The sequence below is a fragment of the Natator depressus genome, chromosome 1 (genome assembly GCF_965152275.1).
Source record: "Natator depressus isolate rNatDep1 chromosome 1, rNatDep2.hap1, whole genome shotgun sequence".
NCBI lineage: Eukaryota > Metazoa > Chordata > Testudines > Cheloniidae > Natator > Natator depressus.
In genome coordinates, this window is record NC_134234.1 from 346307154 (window position 1) to 346324194 (window position 17041).

At 46.6% G+C, this 17041-nt stretch overlaps 1 protein-coding gene across 2 annotated transcripts in view; it reads left to right on the plus strand.

Moving 5' to 3' along the window:
* The first annotated feature begins 356 nt into the window (after nt 1-356).
* The window catches only part of DENND6B (DENN domain containing 6B), a 38002-nt gene continuing 21317 nt past the window's right edge, over nt 357-17041 (plus strand). Inside the window, exons 1-6 of one of the 2 annotated variants that reach the window (XM_074942782.1) lie at nt 357-524; nt 9117-9155; nt 9233-9275; nt 10865-10977; nt 12855-12935; nt 14949-15054. In XM_074942782.1, the coding sequence (XP_074798883.1) occupies nt 357-524; nt 9117-9155; nt 9233-9275; nt 10865-10977; nt 12855-12935; nt 14949-15054 (550 nt within the window). The remainder of the gene's footprint in view (nt 525-9116; nt 9156-9232; nt 9276-10864; nt 10978-12854; nt 12936-14948; nt 15055-17041) is intronic. The other variant, XM_074942783.1, reaches the window with a different exon arrangement.

Sequence of the window (17041 nt, forward strand, 5' to 3'; positions counted from 1 at the left end):
CGGAGTGGTCAGGTCATACAGCAAGTAGGTGGGGGATGGAACCCAGGAGTCCTAGCTCGCACAGGGCAGGGGCAGGGGCAGGGGCAGGGGCAGGACGCGCCCCCTTTCCTGCTATATCACACCCCTCCCCCCCCGTTACCCTACAACCCCCAGCCCGCCCCACGTGGCTGCCCTGCCTGCCTTACAGCCACACTCGCTGGCTCCCAGCTTTCCGGAGAGGCCGGGGGCGGCCGCTCTAGCTGGCTGGAGGCTGTCTCTATGGTCCTTGGCGCGGAGCGGGTCCTCCCGGGCGGCAGGGGGCGCTGCGGCGGGCGGGTCTCGGCGGGCGCGGCGCGGGGCAGCCGCCGCTGGCTGCCATGGACGCGCTGTGCAGCGCCGACCCCCGGCCCCGCGGCCAGCCGCCCCGGGGCTCCTGTCCGGAGCCGGGCCCGGGGGCCTCCCCGCTGCCCTGGGCCCGCTTCTCCGCCTGGCTCGAGTGTGTCTGCGTGGTCACCTTCGACCTGGAGCTGGGGCAGGCCATGGAGGTGAGGGGGGGGCCGTGGGGGCGGGGCCATGGAGGTGAGGGGGGGCTCGGGGCCATGCAGGCGGGCCGTGGGGGGGTTCGGATGTGGGGATCATGGAGATGAGGGGGGCTCGGGGGGCGGGGCCATGGAGGTGAGGGGGGCTCGGGGGGCGGGGGCCGTGGGGGGGGGCTCGGGGGCGGGGTCATGGAGATGAGGGGGGCTCGGGGCCATGCAGGCGGGCCGTGGGGGGGTTCGGATGTGGGGATCATGGAGATGAGGGGGGCTCGGGGGGCGGGGCCATGGAGGTGAGGGGGGCTCGGGGGGCGGGGGCCGTGGGGGGGTCTCGGGGGCGGGGTCATGGAGATGAGGGGGGCTCGGGGCCATGCAGGCGGGCCGTGGGGGGGTTCGGATGTGGGGATCATGGAGATGAGGGGGGCTCGGGGGGCGGGGCCATGGAGGTGAGGGGGGCTCGGGGGGCGGGGGCCGTGGGGGGGTCTCGGGGGCGGGGTCATGGAGATGAGGGGGGCTCGGGGCCATGCAGGCGGGCCGTGGGGGGGTTCGGATGTGGGGATCATGGAGGTGAGGGGGTCTCCGGGGGCGGGGGCCGTGGGGGGGGTCTCGGGGGGTGGGGGCCACGGAGGTGGGGGGGGCTCGGGGGGCGGGGGCTATGGAGGTGGGGGCTTGGGGGGGTTCAGAGGGTGAAGGCCATGGAGGTGAGGGGGGCTCGGGGGGTGGAGGCTGTGTGGGGTGGGGCCATGGAGGTGAGGGGGGGCTCGGGGGGTGGGGGCCGTGGGGGGGTCTCGGGGGGCAGGGCCATGGAGGTGAGGTGGGGCTCAGGGTTTTGGGGTGGGGGGCCATGGGGCTTGGGGGGCGGGGGCCATGGGGTGAGGGGGACCCTGGAGAGAACAGGGGGTGGGCTGAGGGGGGATCTGGGGCTGAGGGGGGGTCATGGGGCCACAAGGTGAGGGGGGCTCTGGGGCCGAGGGTATGGGATGAGGGGGACCCTGGAGAGAACAGGGGGGTGGGCTGAGAGGGGCTCTAGGGCCATGGGGAACAGGGGGTCATGGGGTTACAAGGTGAGGGGGGCTCAGGGGCCATGGAGATGGGGGGCATGGGGTGAGGGGGACACTGGAGAGAACAGGGTGGGGGGGCTCTAGGGCCATGGGGAGCAGGGAGGGTCATGGGGGTACAGGGTGAGGGGGACTCTAGGGACATGGAGGGGATGGGGTGAGGGGGGTGCTAGGACCTGTGGGGTACAGGATGAGGGTATGGAGAAGGCCAAGGGGTATGTGGTGGGGAGGACATGCATGGGTGAAGGGGGGCCATGGAGGTGAGTATGGGGGGGGGATCTGAGAGGAGGAAGCCATGAGGTGAGGGGTGTTGGGAAATACCCCCCTCACCCTGGATGGCAACAATTGGCAACAAAAATGATTAGGGGACTGGAACACATGACTTATGAGGAGAGGCTGAGGGAACTGGGATTGTTTAGTCTGCGGAAGAGAAGAATGAGGGGGGATTTGATAGCTGCTTTTAACTACCTGAAAGGTGGATCCAAAGAGGATGGATCTAGACTATTCTCAGTGATAGCAGATGACAGGACAAGGAGTAATGGTCTCAAGTTGCAGTGGGGGAGGTTTAGGTTGGATATTAGGAAAAACTTTTTCACTAGGAGGGTGGTGAAACACTGGAATGCGTTCCCTAGGGAGGTGGTGGAATCTCCTTCCTTTGAAGTTTTTAAGGTCAGGCTTGACAAAGCGCTGGCTGGGATGATTTAGTTGGGGATCAGTCCTGCTTTGAGCAGGGGCTTTGACTAGATGACCTCCTGAGGTCCCTTCCAACCCTGATATTCTATGATTCTTGTAACAACCTCTTATGTACTTGAAAACTGTTATCATGTCCCCTCTCAGTCTTCTCTTCTCCAGACTAAACAAACCCAAATTTTCAATCTTCCCTCATAGTCATGTTTTCTAGACCTTTAATCATTTTTGTTGCTCTTCTCTGGACTTCCTCCAATTTGTCCACATCTTTCCTGAAATGTGGCGCCCAGAAATGGACACAAAGCTCCAGTTGAGGCCTAATCAGCGGAGAGTAGAGCAGAAGAATTACTTCTTGTCTCTTGCTTACAATACTCCTGCTAATATATCCCAGAATTATATTTGCTTTTTTTGCAACAGCATTACACAGTTGACATATTTAGCTTGTGATCCCCTCTTACCCCCAGATCCCTTTCCGCAGTATTCTTTCCTAGGCAGTTATTTCTCATTTTGTACGTGTGCAACTGATTGTTCTTTCCTAAGGGGAGTACTTTGCATTTGTCCTGATTTAATTTCATCCTATTTACTTCAGATCATTTCTCCAGTTTGTCCAGATCATTTTGAATTTTAATCCTATCCTCCAAAGCACTTGCAACCCCTCCCAGCCTGGTATGGTCCGCAAACTTTATAAGTGTACTCTCTATGCCATTATCTAAATCATTGATGAAGATGTTGAACAGAACCGGACCCAGAAACGATCCCTGCAGGACCCCACTCATTATGACCTTCCAGCATGACTGTGAACCACTGATAACTATTCTCTAGGAATGATTTTCCAACCAGTTATGCACCCACCTTATAGTAGCTCCATCGAGGTTGTATTTCCCTAGTTTGTTTATGAGAAGGTCATGTGAGACTATCAAAATCCTTACTAAAGTCAAGATATACCACTTCTACGGCTTCTACCCTATCTAGAAGGCTTGTTATCCTGTCAAAGAAAGCTATCAGGTTGGTTTGACACGATTTGTTCTTGACAAATCCATGCTGACTATTATTTATCACCTTATTATTTTCTAGGTGTTTGCAAATTGATTGCTTAATTATTTTCTCCATTATCTTTCCAGGTACAGAAGTTAAGCGGTCTGGTCTGTAATTCCCTGGGTTGTCCTTATTTCCCTCTTTATAGATGGGCACTATATTTGCCCTTTTCCAGTCTTCTGGAATGTCTCCCATTTTCCATGACTTTTCAAAGATAATTGCTAATGGCTTAGATATCTCCTCACTCAGCTCCTTGAGTATTCTAGGATGCATTTCATCAGGTCCTGGTGATCTGAAGACATCTAACTTGTCTAAGTAATTTTTGACTTGTTCTTTCCCTATTTTAGACTCTGATCCTACCTCATTTTCACTGGCATTCAGTTCTTGTCCTTTAACAACAATATGCATGAAGGCTAGCCTAGTTTGTATTGTGGATCCATCAAATGGAATGGGAACTCTTAATACACCTTTACAAGCTGTCAGTGTAGCCTAGAGATTGCACCTTTCCAAATGTTGCATGATTTGTATGCTGATATTCAATCAGTCTTGAACATAAAGCATTCCATTGGCTTAAGTCAGGGCCTTGGTGGTGTTCAAACATATAATAGTTGTTATGAACTAAAATAGGTGCTACGAAAGGAGGCATCAGCTGATGCAGGAATCAGATATATAATTAAACTGGTTATGAGTCATGCACCAGCATGTTTCCTCAAATAGTCACTTCATAGGCTATCTCAGTTCAGGGCAACTGCACCTGTATTTCCCCTCAGTGGTCCAGCAAGGGCACGCACTCTCAGACTTCCAGTTCCGCAGCTGTTGCCTCTCTTAGGTGGAGAACTGTATCTCCCTCCCTTCTGACCAGGGTATGTCCAGGCGGAACAGTTCCAGGCCTTCGCTGTATTTCCAGCACAGATAGTCTGCCTAAACAAACCTGCTTGCTTTCTCTTCAGAGGCTGATAACAATGATTGTCAACAGTTGTAAGTTACTGCACAGTTCTTTCTAAGCAAGCCAAACAGAAGGTAAAAAGCATTACAGAGAAGAGACATTAAAACAATAAAAGAACTTACACACATGCTAATAAGCTTATCTGGAACTTCTTAATTCCTAAAGTGGATTCTGGCAGATGAGTCCTTCAATCCTCCACCCTAGAGGAGACCCTATGGTTACCAGTTCATCACAACTCCAGCTCAGAACAAGCACCCAGTCTTTGGAGGCCTCAGTAGGTGAAGTCCATCCAATCCTTCCCTAGGGATTGGGGCCGTCCGTGGACCAGAGGTCCTGTCTGTTTGCCATATGAGGAGGAGGGCCCTGAGGCACTTTAAACCCAGGCTTTTCATTCAAAAGTCTCTTCTTTGTCTCTTGGTCTCTGGAGAATTCAGTTTGAACTAGTATATGTATATCTCCCTGGGGGGGTGGGTTCCAAGCATGATAAAGAGTGAAGTTCATGAGCATCCCCCCTTCCTACTAGAGAAAATATGTACAATGTCACAACACATACACAATTGCATTGTTAGTACAATGTACCCCAAAGCTATTAACCCTAGCAAATTTATCTTAATTCCATAAGGCTTGTTCAGGATGTTACAGGATATTGTCAGTCTGTCACCGTGACAACAAAAATAGCAGGAAAAATTTCAAAATATTTTCCTATCTTTTTTTTGTTTTTCTCCCTCCAGTTAACAGTTTGGAGTCTGTAGGTGCTGTTGGGAACAGATCTTACTAGCACATTGCTATTGAACTCTGCAAGGGCCCTGACTGCTCGGCTGCTGCTGTCATAGAAACAGACAGTGGAGTGCTGAAAATGGGGTCTGGTAGTTCTAAAATAACCCATTTCACAAAAGCACAACCCCTCCCTCCCTAAACCCCTCCAAACACAGGCGCTTTGTGCAGCAGGGGCTATTTTAAACTACCAGACTCCATATTCAGGGATACAGTTTGTGTTGCTATGACAGCAGCAGAGCACTTGGGGCCCTTGTAGATTTTAATGGGGGAGCCATAGTGGAATGGCCTGTTCTCAACAGTACAAGTAGGCTGCACGCTGTTAACTTAGCTTTGGTGGGAGAGCTCCTACTTCACAAAAAATACAGAGTGACTTCAGCCAATTGGGGCTCCTGTTTAGATTTCAAGGGATCTTTACAATGAAAAGTGCCTTTTTATATGCAGTACATTTTTGCAATTGAAAAGTGCTGTATCCTAAATATTCTGGATTTTTTTTCCATCGACCAAGGTATTTAATTAGTATTAACTTATTCCCAACTTCCTCCTGGATGGGCAAGTATTCTTAGCTCATTTTACTAGGGAAGAAGAGGTATAGATGTTAAGGATCAGACTTCCAAAAGTGACCTTTGATTTCTGAGTGCCTCAATGTTTGGGTAGTCCGCCTGAGACATTTGGGCCAATTTTCCAAACTGCTGATCACCTGCAGCTCCAATTGAAGTAAATGCTTAACATCTCTGAAAATCAGGCCCAAAGTGTTTCAAATAAGGGGGCCAAGCTCAGTGTCCACATTTGAGAATTTTGGTTTGAGTGGCTTGCCGGAGGCCAGAGAAGAGGTGATGTCAGAATTAGAATTCTGTTCCTGTGTTCCAGCACTCAGAACACAAGTAGTAAGTCTTCCAGAAAGAGCGGTTGTACTGGATTCATGAACTGCTCGTTTGGCTGATCATTTGAGGACTCCACTCTTGTGGCACCCTTTGCTCTGTGTGATAAAGTGGGAGTTACAGAAAGAAAAACTGGACTGAAGATCAAATTGGTCATAGCCATATGAGTTTGAAGTCAGCTGCTCATTGCAAAAACACATCAAGCATTTTATGAAAATAATTATGCTCCTCCTGTGCAGTTCTAATGCATCACATCTTGGGGTCTAAAAGCATAGATATTTTGGCCTTGTTTTTAATCACACATCTTCCCCTTCACCGCTGCACTGTACCTGTCATAACTTCACTCCAGGTGTTTTATAGCTTATTCCTTTTTTGTGTGGTGAGGCTGTACTGTAAGCATAGTCTCTAATAGTTAACTTGACTCATTTTCAGAAGCTGATTAGGCCAGCTTGCCAAAGAAGCTATGAGAAATTACTAGAGCTAGGACAGGCTTGATCCTGTGAACCTTCAAAGCTCTGGCTTGGAGCCCAGAATAGCTATTAATAGACAGGTAGGAGAAGCCAAGTTTTGAAAACAGCTTCTGATTTGCATACCAGGTGGTTCTCATACTGTCCTGAAACAGAACTACCTCCTGAGACACTCAGAATTAGACTGTGCCTAGAAAATCCCTGTCTTGCAGGTCATCCAGTGCTAGATGCTTTCTAAGTGCCAGTAACCTGCCTCCCTAAAATTCCCCCCTGCAATTTCACTTGGCTACATTATTCTTCATTTTCTGTCCAGAAGGACTGTTTGGGGCAGCTGCTGTATGGTTTATTAATGAAGTGTCGTAAATACTTTAGGATCCATCTGGGTAAAAGGTGGGATATAAAGCTTAATATCATTATTGCTGTGTCAGAATTCCTCACTTGTCTTTGTATTTGTGATTGAGATTATTGTTCTGGAAAGAACCTGACTGGTGTATGTCAGTTGCACACAGATTTCTGTACTTGCCACTGAGCTGAGAAATGCTGAATGAGTTTACTTCTCCTTAGTGGGTTACACAGTCTAGAGGCACATAGAGCAGCACTTAAATATTTCAAGTACAAAATGGAATTTGTTTTAAATGTAGATACATAGAATCAGTCGAGGTTCTTTTGCATTTGAAGCATTAGGTGACAAATCCCATTGACCTTATAGCATAATTCTTTAGGCATTTGAGGTTGGAGTCCAACATACAAGATGCCTCACCAATCTATTAGAATTCTTTGAGGGTGTCAACAAGCTTGTGGATAAGGGTGATCCAGTCGATATAGTGGACTTAAATTTTCAGAAAGCCTTTGATAAGGTCTCTCACTAAAGGCTCTTAAGCAAAGTAAGCAGTCATGAGATAAGAGGGGAGGTTCTTTTCTGAATCAGTAACTGGTAAAAGACAGGGTAAAATAAAGGATCAGCTCTTACAATAGGGAGAGGTAAATAATGATGTCCTCCAGGGGTCTGTACTGGGACCTGTGGTGTTCAACATATTCTTAAATGATCTGGGAAAGGGGTGAACAGTGAGGTGGCAAAATTTGCAGGTGATACAGAACTACTCAAGATACTTAAATTCAAAGCTGACTGCGAAGAGTTACAAAGGAATCTCACAAATCTGGGTGACCGGGCAACAAAATATAAGATGAAATTCAATGTTGATAAGTGCAAATGAATGCATATTGGAAAAGTAATCCCCTCTGAACATACAAAATGATGGGATCTACATTAGCTGTTACCACTCAAGAAAGAGATCTTGGTGTCATTGTGCATAGTTCTCTGAAACCATCTGCTCGATGTGCAGCGGCAATCAAAAAAGCTGCTAATGTTCGGAACCGTTGGGAAAGGGATAGATAATAAACCAGAAAATATCACAATGTCACTACATAAATCCATGGTGCGCCCACACCTTGAATACTGCATGCATTTCCGGTTGCCCCATCTCAAAACAGATGTATTAGAATTGGAAAATGTACAGAGAAGGGCAACAAAAATGATTAAGGGCATGGAATGGCTTCTGTATGAGAAGAGATGAAGAAGATTGGGACTGTTCAGTTTAGAAAAGAGACAGCTAAGGGGGGCGTGTATGATAGAGATCTATAAATAATGAATGGTGTGGAAAAAGTGAATCGGGAAGTGTTATTTACCCCTTTACACAACACAAGAAACGTGTCACCTGATCAAATTAATAGGCAGCAGGTTTAAATCAAACAAAAATAAATACTACTACACACAACGCACAGTCAACCTGTGGAACTTGTAGCTATGGGATGTTGTGAAGGCTAAAAGTATAACTGCATTCAGAAAAGAATTAGATAAGTTCATGGAGGACAGGTCCATAAATGGCTGGTAGCCAAGATGGTCAGGGATGGACTCCCATGCTCCAGGTGTCCCTAAACCTCCAACTGACAGAAGCTGGGACTGGCTGGCAGGGCTTGGATTACTCAAAATTGTCATGTTCTGTTCATTCCTCTGAAATGAAGGCACTGGCCATGGTCAGAAGACAGGATAACTGGGCTAAGTGGACCGCTGGTCAGACCCAGTGCGGTCATTCTTATAAGTTTGCAGTTCCATTGCAGTGGTCACAAGATATGGTCCCCTCTGCAGCCTTCTGAACAATTGGACCAGTTTAAAGAAACATAGGTGGCTTCTTAGCCAGGTTCAAAAGCAGAAAAAAACCCTATAGATATAGGCCCATGCTTAAGTGCTGTCCTTAATGGAGATATTTTCCTGAATTGGGGCCATAAAGAGAAAGGGACTTAGAAACAATTTCAGGCTGAATGAGGATAGTTCTGTCTGGCTTGCTCTAGAGAGCACAGTCATCAAATCAGCAATCTCTGCTATCACGTTTAATCTTCAGGCTACTTAGTAGTTAGTTTTTAAAGTTCACAAGAACTGCTAGTTTTTAAACCAGGGATGTCAGAATTAAAATGTGAACGATTCTTTGTTTACAGATCGGTTTATCTCATAAATGTGGCTTCTGCCACAGGCTGCCTTTTGATAACTCACTGGACTATGAGGTTCTAAATGGGTATGTTTACCTGTTAATAGTGTGAGCTGGAGTCTGTGGATTATATAATCTGATTTTTTCTTCCAGCCAGGAAGCAATGTACATTAAAACCATTGGCCTGGTGGGGGTGAGTTTGGGGGAACGTAGCAGTGGCTTGTTTGATGACAAGTGACTACAGCTTGTCATCTCTTGTTTGCTTTGTAGTTGGTGTATCCTTATGACTTCAGACTGACCGAAAAAGAGGTAGGATCATTTCTTCTGTCTTCAAGATCAGTAGGTATGGTAGAGGGTGTCTTACAATGTGTTCTTCTTTGTTACAGAAAACCAACATCTGCTACTTGTCCTTCCCAGACTCCTATTCAGGTAGGTGGCATCTGTGGGCTCTGCGTGGAGAATGGGGATGGTTCCTGTTGTTGTGAAAGAGACATTAAGGTTCATATTAGAAAGAGTGAGTCAGCATCTGTAATGTAGCAGAGAGAACAATGGGCTATATCTTCCAGAATGAAGACCTCAGAGAGCACTCCGGCATCAGGGCTGCCTGGAGCGGTTTCCAGTTGAATTTTGATCCGTATCTAAATAGATGCAGAACCTGTGATCTAGTGGCTGACTGGAGAATTTCACTATGTGCAAGCTTTACTCATGCTTTTCAGGTGCCAGAAAAAGCATTAAAAATAGTAATGAGGGCTAAATTTCCCCGGACTTGCAGCTGTCCATGCAGAAGAGGGCTCAGCACAGAGAGAAATGTACATAGCTTTTTCTGTGGAAGGGGTTCTCTCAGAACAAAACAAAACAAATTCAAAATCTCTGTTTGCAAATCAGAAAGATAGCTATGAGATGGAAAGCTGTATTAGGCCACTTCCAGTAAATCCCTCCATGATTGTTTCCTACATCTGCTCTCCAGGGCTTTGGCCAGTTGAGTTTTAATTGTCTTTAGAGATGGTGCTTCCACCACTTCTTTTCTGAGCCCTTTCTACGTCTGCTGTCCATCCTAAATTTTTCTGTTCTTAGTGTTATCCCTTTATTTCTAGCTGTGCTCCTTCATAGCACACACAATAATCCTGTTCCTTCCTTGGGGCATAAACATCTACCGAAATGTAAAGGGTGTGTCACATCTCACCCCTATGTAGTGCGTTAGTCATTGATTAGCCTAAATGATTGTTTAGCCAAGTTTTACATATGTAACTCTTTCATCATAAATCAGTCCTCCCAGCTTCCTGCTGTAGTTGCTGTGGCCTGCACATGTATATCAGAGATAAGAATGGCAGCATGGTAGAACTCTGTGGGTGGCATTTTGCCCATCCTTGGACTGTCTAGTCAGTTTTCCAGAGTCTTGAATATCAGTCCCAGTTTGGCTCTCCTTTCACATGCATGATGATGATGATTTGGAGCCTAAAATTATGTGAACTCACTTTGCACATATTCTGTCAGTGTGTGTTTCGGCCCGTCCCGTCCAGTCTGGGGTATCTCTGGAGAGAATTTCATGCTCTTGTACCACGTGCAAAGTGTTCTCAGTGTGGGGGTTCCCAGCTGTGGAACTCACTCAGCTTGGCCATTTGCCGGAACAAATACATCCTGGCTCTCGGGCTATGATGCACTGGCTGTGTTTTCAGCCAAGCCTTTATACAGTTTTGGATTAAACTATATATGTGTAGGTTTCCAATCTGGTGGATGTTAGGGGGGAGGGCTGCAGCTGCTCAGTGTGGGCAGTACTGGTTGATGTCTTTAATGTTCCCAGCAAATGAGTGCATAATAAATGCATCAGTACAAATTCCTGTGATGTGCTGCATCTCGTTCCTAATTGATCCTACTGTTTTGCTGTTACTCTCACTTCTAATTTGAGTCTGATATATTTTAACGTGGTTTTTACTTCCTTTATCAAAAATATTTAAGTCCCTAGTCCTTTCTTTACTGAAACTTCTTCTTGAGTGTGTGTGATCTTGTCTCTGTCTCAGGTAGCCTAGGAGATACTCAATTTAGCTTCCGTGTCCGTCAGTCTGGGGGGCAGAGAAACTCTCATTTTGGGGATGATGGCGAATATAACAGAGAAGCCCCCCTAACACTACAGGTCAGTTATTGCTCAGAATGCAGCTTGCACCTGCGAAATGAACAGTAGCATTAATGTGTGTAAAAACAAAATGTGAACATGGATGTCTTTTTACTGTAAATAATTGTCCTGTTTGTCTGAATTTTGCCTGAGGCCATGGGAATAATCACAAAGGGGTAAATGTTCAGCATAGGGATTCCCATTCATCTTAATGTGAGTAGAGGGACGTACTGCCAAGGATTTAACCTCTCTGTGGGAATCAAGATGTGATGTATTGGAATGAACCAGGCTGAAGGAGTGTTATTGCTCCGCTCAAACAGAGGACGAAAGTTAGAGCCCTGGTGACCTAGAATAACTTTCTACCCCTGGAGTTCTGGTCTGTGATTCTCTCTTGTATTGGTTAGTCCATTTGACACAGAGAAGGTAAGTGTGATCAGGTACTGATTCTCCTACTAGAGCAGGAGTTTGTCCTTATTTTCTCTTCCTTCTTCTCCTGTTTGGTGTCAGGGTCCCTCAGGTGCCTGTGTAAAGTTTCTTAACAGCAGCCATCATATGCCCTGGGGAGTGACTCATGGTGACTGCTGCGCAGAGAAGGAATTCTGAGAATATTCTGGCGTCTCTCATCACCTAGTGCTCTCACAACACACACAGTCACATTGCTCTCCAGTCAGCAAGGGAAGGGGACCCGCTCAGAGATCGCACCAAGTGGTGCTAAAGAACTGCCAGGGGAGCAAGACTGCTAAAAAACTAGATGCTGCTCCTGGGAAAGTAATGCCTGATGTGTTAGAAATGCCTAGATCAATAGAACCTTGACACGCCAAGGAATGGTAGGCCTGGTCCACTGTGCTGGTAATTGGACTCCATCTCTGTCCCCGTGCCAGTTGTGGGAATTTAAGGATGTTGTAAATGCCAGATAGCTGTGACGGATTTTTAATCAAGTCCTGTGGGGGCTTTTTTTGTTTTGTTTTTTCCTTACAAGCTCTGTCCTTCAGGTCCTTTGTCAAAGCTACTGTCCTGGTTAAAGCCAGAATGATGTTGACTCAAGAGTTTGTCTGGAGAGAGTGCTATTGAGTGGTGGAGGGCAGGCATGTCTTCCTCTTAGGAGATGATGTGTTGCCCCCACAGCACTCCAAGCCCTTCTCTATCCAGAGAGTGAAGCTGAAAAATCAGATAAGAGCTTGGTACATAGCAACAGGGAGTTACCAGGATTAGATCACTGGGCAAGCCCAACTGGTTTATTTCAATGGGAACAGCAAGTAACCCTTTTAATAAGGGCCACAGATGAAATTACAGTAGTGGGCGTAGTACAAGGGGCTGGGTGACACCCTGGAGTTCAACTCCTTATGCTGCAGTTGTGTATTCAGTGGGCCCAGTCTCATCCCTACATGCCCATTTAATAAAATCTGCCATACAGTTTGTCATTGACAGTTGCCTCAAAGCGAAGACCAGGCCTGGAGTAGTGGAGGGTGCTGTAGTTCAGGGCTGAAGTGTACTTCCAGATCTCTGAGACGAGCAGTGGTGGGCAATCTGATTGTGGGCCACAAGACATTCTGTTGATGTTGACAGTCTGCAAGCATGGCCCCCTGCAGCTCCCAGTGGCTGCAGTTCGCTGTTCTGGACCAATGGGAGCTGCAGGAAGCAGCAGGCCACAGGGACGTGCTGGCCACAGCTCCCATTAGTCGGGAACGGCAAACCGTGGCCACTGGGAGCTGCAGGGAGCTGTGCCTGCAGACGGTCAACGTCAGCAGAATGTCTTGCAGCCTGTAATCAGATTACCGTAATGGGCTGCGTGTGGCACATGGGCCACAGGTTGCCCACCACTGGACTAGAGGGAGGCTCAAGACTGGTGACGGAGGTAGCAGGTTCCTTGACAATGGTATTGTTGACCTTTTTTGCAGCGGGAGTCAGCTCATTACTTTGGCTATGTGTACTTCAGACAAGTCAAGGACAGCTCAATGAAGAGAGGTTATTTCCAGAAGGTGAGTATTGAAACTAGGTAGCTTGCTACTTTAAAGCAGTATATAGCTGTAAAATGGCATCTATCCATAGTTCTTAACAATCTCACCATTCCCTTCAAAGACACCAGAAATGTTCAAGGAAACAGGAAGGGCCACAGGGAAAAAAGCTGCCACAGCTGGATTACGTGGAAAGCGTAGTCCAAAACAAACCTGCAAGAGGCTGCCATACTAGATAAATCATGTAACCAGCGATTTACAAGCAGTCAGTGCCATAAATTCCTGACAAATCCCTGAAGGAACACCTCCCTTCCCATACACTCTAGCTTCAGGAGCTCAGAGATGGTGTATTTTGTTATTTGTACGATGGTGGCACCCACGATGTGTTGGACACTATCCAAACGTAGGGGAATACACAATTGGTGCCTCAAGGAGCATGGAATTTCGGACTAGTTCTTTTTCTCAAGTCTAGTGAAGGAAGATTTTCCAATTCATTGCAGGCATCCATTTCTCTTTCTTTTATCTTTATCCATTGAATTATCAGTTTTGTTTTGATCTTCCCATCAAAACTAAAATGACCTCCTGTAAAAGAGTTTGAACCAAAGGGGAATGAATATGCTTTGCAATAGGCCAGTCTGATAATTTGACAAAAGAGTGAGGCTGTTTTGCCCCTGACATCCGATGGAGCGAGCTGTAGTTCACGAAAGCTTATGCTCAAATAAATTGGTTCGTCTCGAAGGTGCCACTAGTACTCCTTTTCTTTTTCTGTTTTGCCCCTGTAATTGTTTTGTGCACTACTCCTCATCTATCCTGCTCTGTGCTCATATCCTGGAGTATCTTCCAAAGAGCACTCTTAACACACTCATCAACTTGTATCCCCAGTAGAATAATGGATCAGTCACAGAGAAAAACACTTAAGATCAGGAGGATAATGGAAAATTGGACAGCACTGGAGAGTTTATGTAAAACAGCTCTTGCCAGGCTTTTGTGATAGAAGTTCAACAGTAGAGGGTAACGTGAAAGCATTGGATATAATACACTGTCACGCTAAGGGCTACTCTGCACTTCATCGGCACAGCTGCACCAATGCACTTGCGCCACTGTAGTGCATCTGGCGAAGGCATGCTATGCTGACGGGAGAGCGCTTTCCTGTCTGCATAATTACTGCACCTCAATGAGAGGCGGAAGCTATGCCAGCGGGAGAGTGTCTCCTGTCAGCAGTAGGGGGTGGATATTGCTTTAAGTCGACATAACTTGCGTTGCCTGGGGGGGATGGTTTTTCACACCCTTGAGCGACGTAAGTTACATTGACTTAAGTGGTAGTGTAGAGAAGCCCTTAGATGGGAGTAAAACGGAGGGCTAGACCAAATGGCAAAGTACTGAATTGGAGAAAGGGTCCAATGGTTACTGAAAAGATTTGAGTTGGATCTTTGTGAATAATTTGAAAAGCAGAGTAAGCAGCACACTGAGGGGATACTGAATTGGAAGGTGGTGTAAAAAACTAATGACAGGGAGATCAGAAACATGAGCAGAAAAAGCAAAATGACATTAACTTGGAAAGATGATCTGTCATTTCCCTGATTCCTGCTCTGCTGGTTTGCTCCTCTGCGCCTGGTCTCTAGTTATACTCGGTACCCTACTCCCTCAGGTAGCTCCTGGTGTGCTTGCACTGGCAGCTTCAGACCTACTGGCAATTAATGGCTCTTTACGCTGGTGATCTTTTTTCTGCTGGGCTGCAGACTCGTCTCTTATGGTTGCAGTGGTCCCTAGTGGAGGCTGCTAGACTGGCTCCTTCCACCTTACAGCTGCTTCTGCAGACATCCGGGCTCTTTCGTGAGTGTGGATGGCTGGAGAATCCAGCACAAAATAACCATCAAATGTTCCACAGACTGTGAGCACTGGAAACAACATTTTGGGCAAAATAGATTCAGCTTCTGGGCTCCTGGCAAGAGTCCATTGTGGACCTCCAGTGGGCAGTGTCTGGGCACCTCTTGTAGATGGCGTGCTAGAAGTGCTGACGATGTGTATCTATTTCAGTCTCTAGTGCTGGTGTCACGCTTGCCTTATGTGAACCTCTTCCAGTCTCTGCTGCAGCTGATTGCTCCTGAGTACTTTGACAAGCTGGAGCCATGCCTGGAGGCAGGTAAGCAGAATGGGTGGACAGGAGGGTTTTGTAATGGGCATAAAAATCTAATATTAGTAAATGTGGAGGCAGGCGAGAGATGTATGCCATGGAAAATGGGAAAAACCATGGATAAGCAAAGTGTTGCAGAGCTGCACGTTACTAGTAGGAAGAAACATAAATTAGTTCCATTACACAAATCTATACATTACACATGCACAGCTGTTGAGACCATTATTAAGGCTGGAAAGTCAAATGCTCAAAAGTTAGGATGTGCAAGATTTAAGGTGGTCTGTGCAACCTATAATTTGTGCACACAAGGGATCCAAATTAGATATAGTCTTTAATCACATGATCATATACTATTTTTTCCACATTCTCCCTGAGGCACAGAGAGAGTAAGGTCAAAAGTATCCACTTAATTTCGGCATCTAGTTTGAGAAACCTAGGACCTCATTTAATCAGAATACTTAGTGTTATATATCACTTTGTGTATTCAAAGCACAGCTCCCCTTGACTTCAGTTGCTATTGTGAGAGCACAGGAATGACAGTCTCCCAGCTCTCAGTTATTGTCCCTGGACTTAACTAGCCCCTAGGAGCCCAGAGCTGCTATGCATAAGAACGTAAGAGCGGCCATACTGGGTCAGACCAAAGGTCCATCTAGCCCAGTATCCTGTCATAGAATCATAGAATATCAGGGTTGGAAGGGACCCCAGAAGGTCATCTAGTCCCACATCTAGTCCAATCTTCCGACAGGGGCCAATGCCAGGTGCCCCAGAGGGAATGAACCGGAAAGGTAATCATTAAATAATCCATCCCCTGTTGCCCATTCCCAGCTTCTGGCAAACAGAGGCTAGGGACACCATCCCTGCTCATCCTGGCTAATAGCCATTGACCTATATACCAATAACCTATCCTCCATGAATTTATCTAGTTCTTCTTTGAACCCTGTTATATAGTCTTGGCCTTCACAATATCCTCTGGCAAGGAGTTCCACAGGTTGACTGTGCGTTATGTGAAAAAAAACAACACTTCCTTTTGTTTGTTTTAAACCTGCTGACTATTAATTTCATTTGGTGGCCCCTAGTTCTTGTGTTATGAGAAGGAGTAAATAACATTTCCTTATTTACTCTCTCCACACCAGTCATGATTTCATAGATCTCTATCTCTTTTTCAAGCTGAAAAGTCCCAGTCCTATTAATCTCTCCTCATACAGCAGCTGTTTAATACCCCAATACTTTGTTGCCCTTTTCTGAACCTTTTCCAAGTCCAGTATATCTTTTTTGTGCTGGGGCGACACATCTGCATGTAGTATGCAGATGTGGGCATACCATGGATTTCTATAGAGGCAACATGATATTTTCTGTCTTATTATCTATCCCTTTCTTAATGATCCCCAACATTCTGTTCACTTTTTTGACTGCCGCTGCACATTGAGTGGATGTGCTCAGAGAACTATCCACAATGACCCCAAGATCGGTTTCTTGAGTGGTAAGAGCTAATTTAGACCCCATCATTTTATATGTATAGTTGGGATTATGTTTTCCAATGTGCATTACTTTGCATTTATCAACATTGAATGTCATCTGCCATTTTGTTGCCCAGTCACACAGTTTTGAGAGATCATTTTGTAGCTCTTCACAGTCTGCCTGGGACTTAACTATCTTGAGTAGTTTTGTATCATCTGCAAATTTTGCCACCTCACTGTTTACCCTTTTTTTCCAGATCATTTATGGATAAGTTGAATAGGACTGGGCCCAGTACAGATCCCTGGGGGACATCGCTATTTACTTCTCTCCATTCTGAAAACTGACCATTTATTCCTATTCTGTTTCCTATCTTTTAACCAGTTACCAATTCATGAGAGAACCTTTCCCCTTATCCCATGACCGCTTACTTTGCTTAAGAGCCTTTGGTGAGGGACTGTAACAAAGCGAAGACTCACCGGTGTGGCGCCTCTTGCTGGTCATCTTGGGAACTAGCTCCTCAGTGTATGGAGGGCCCTCT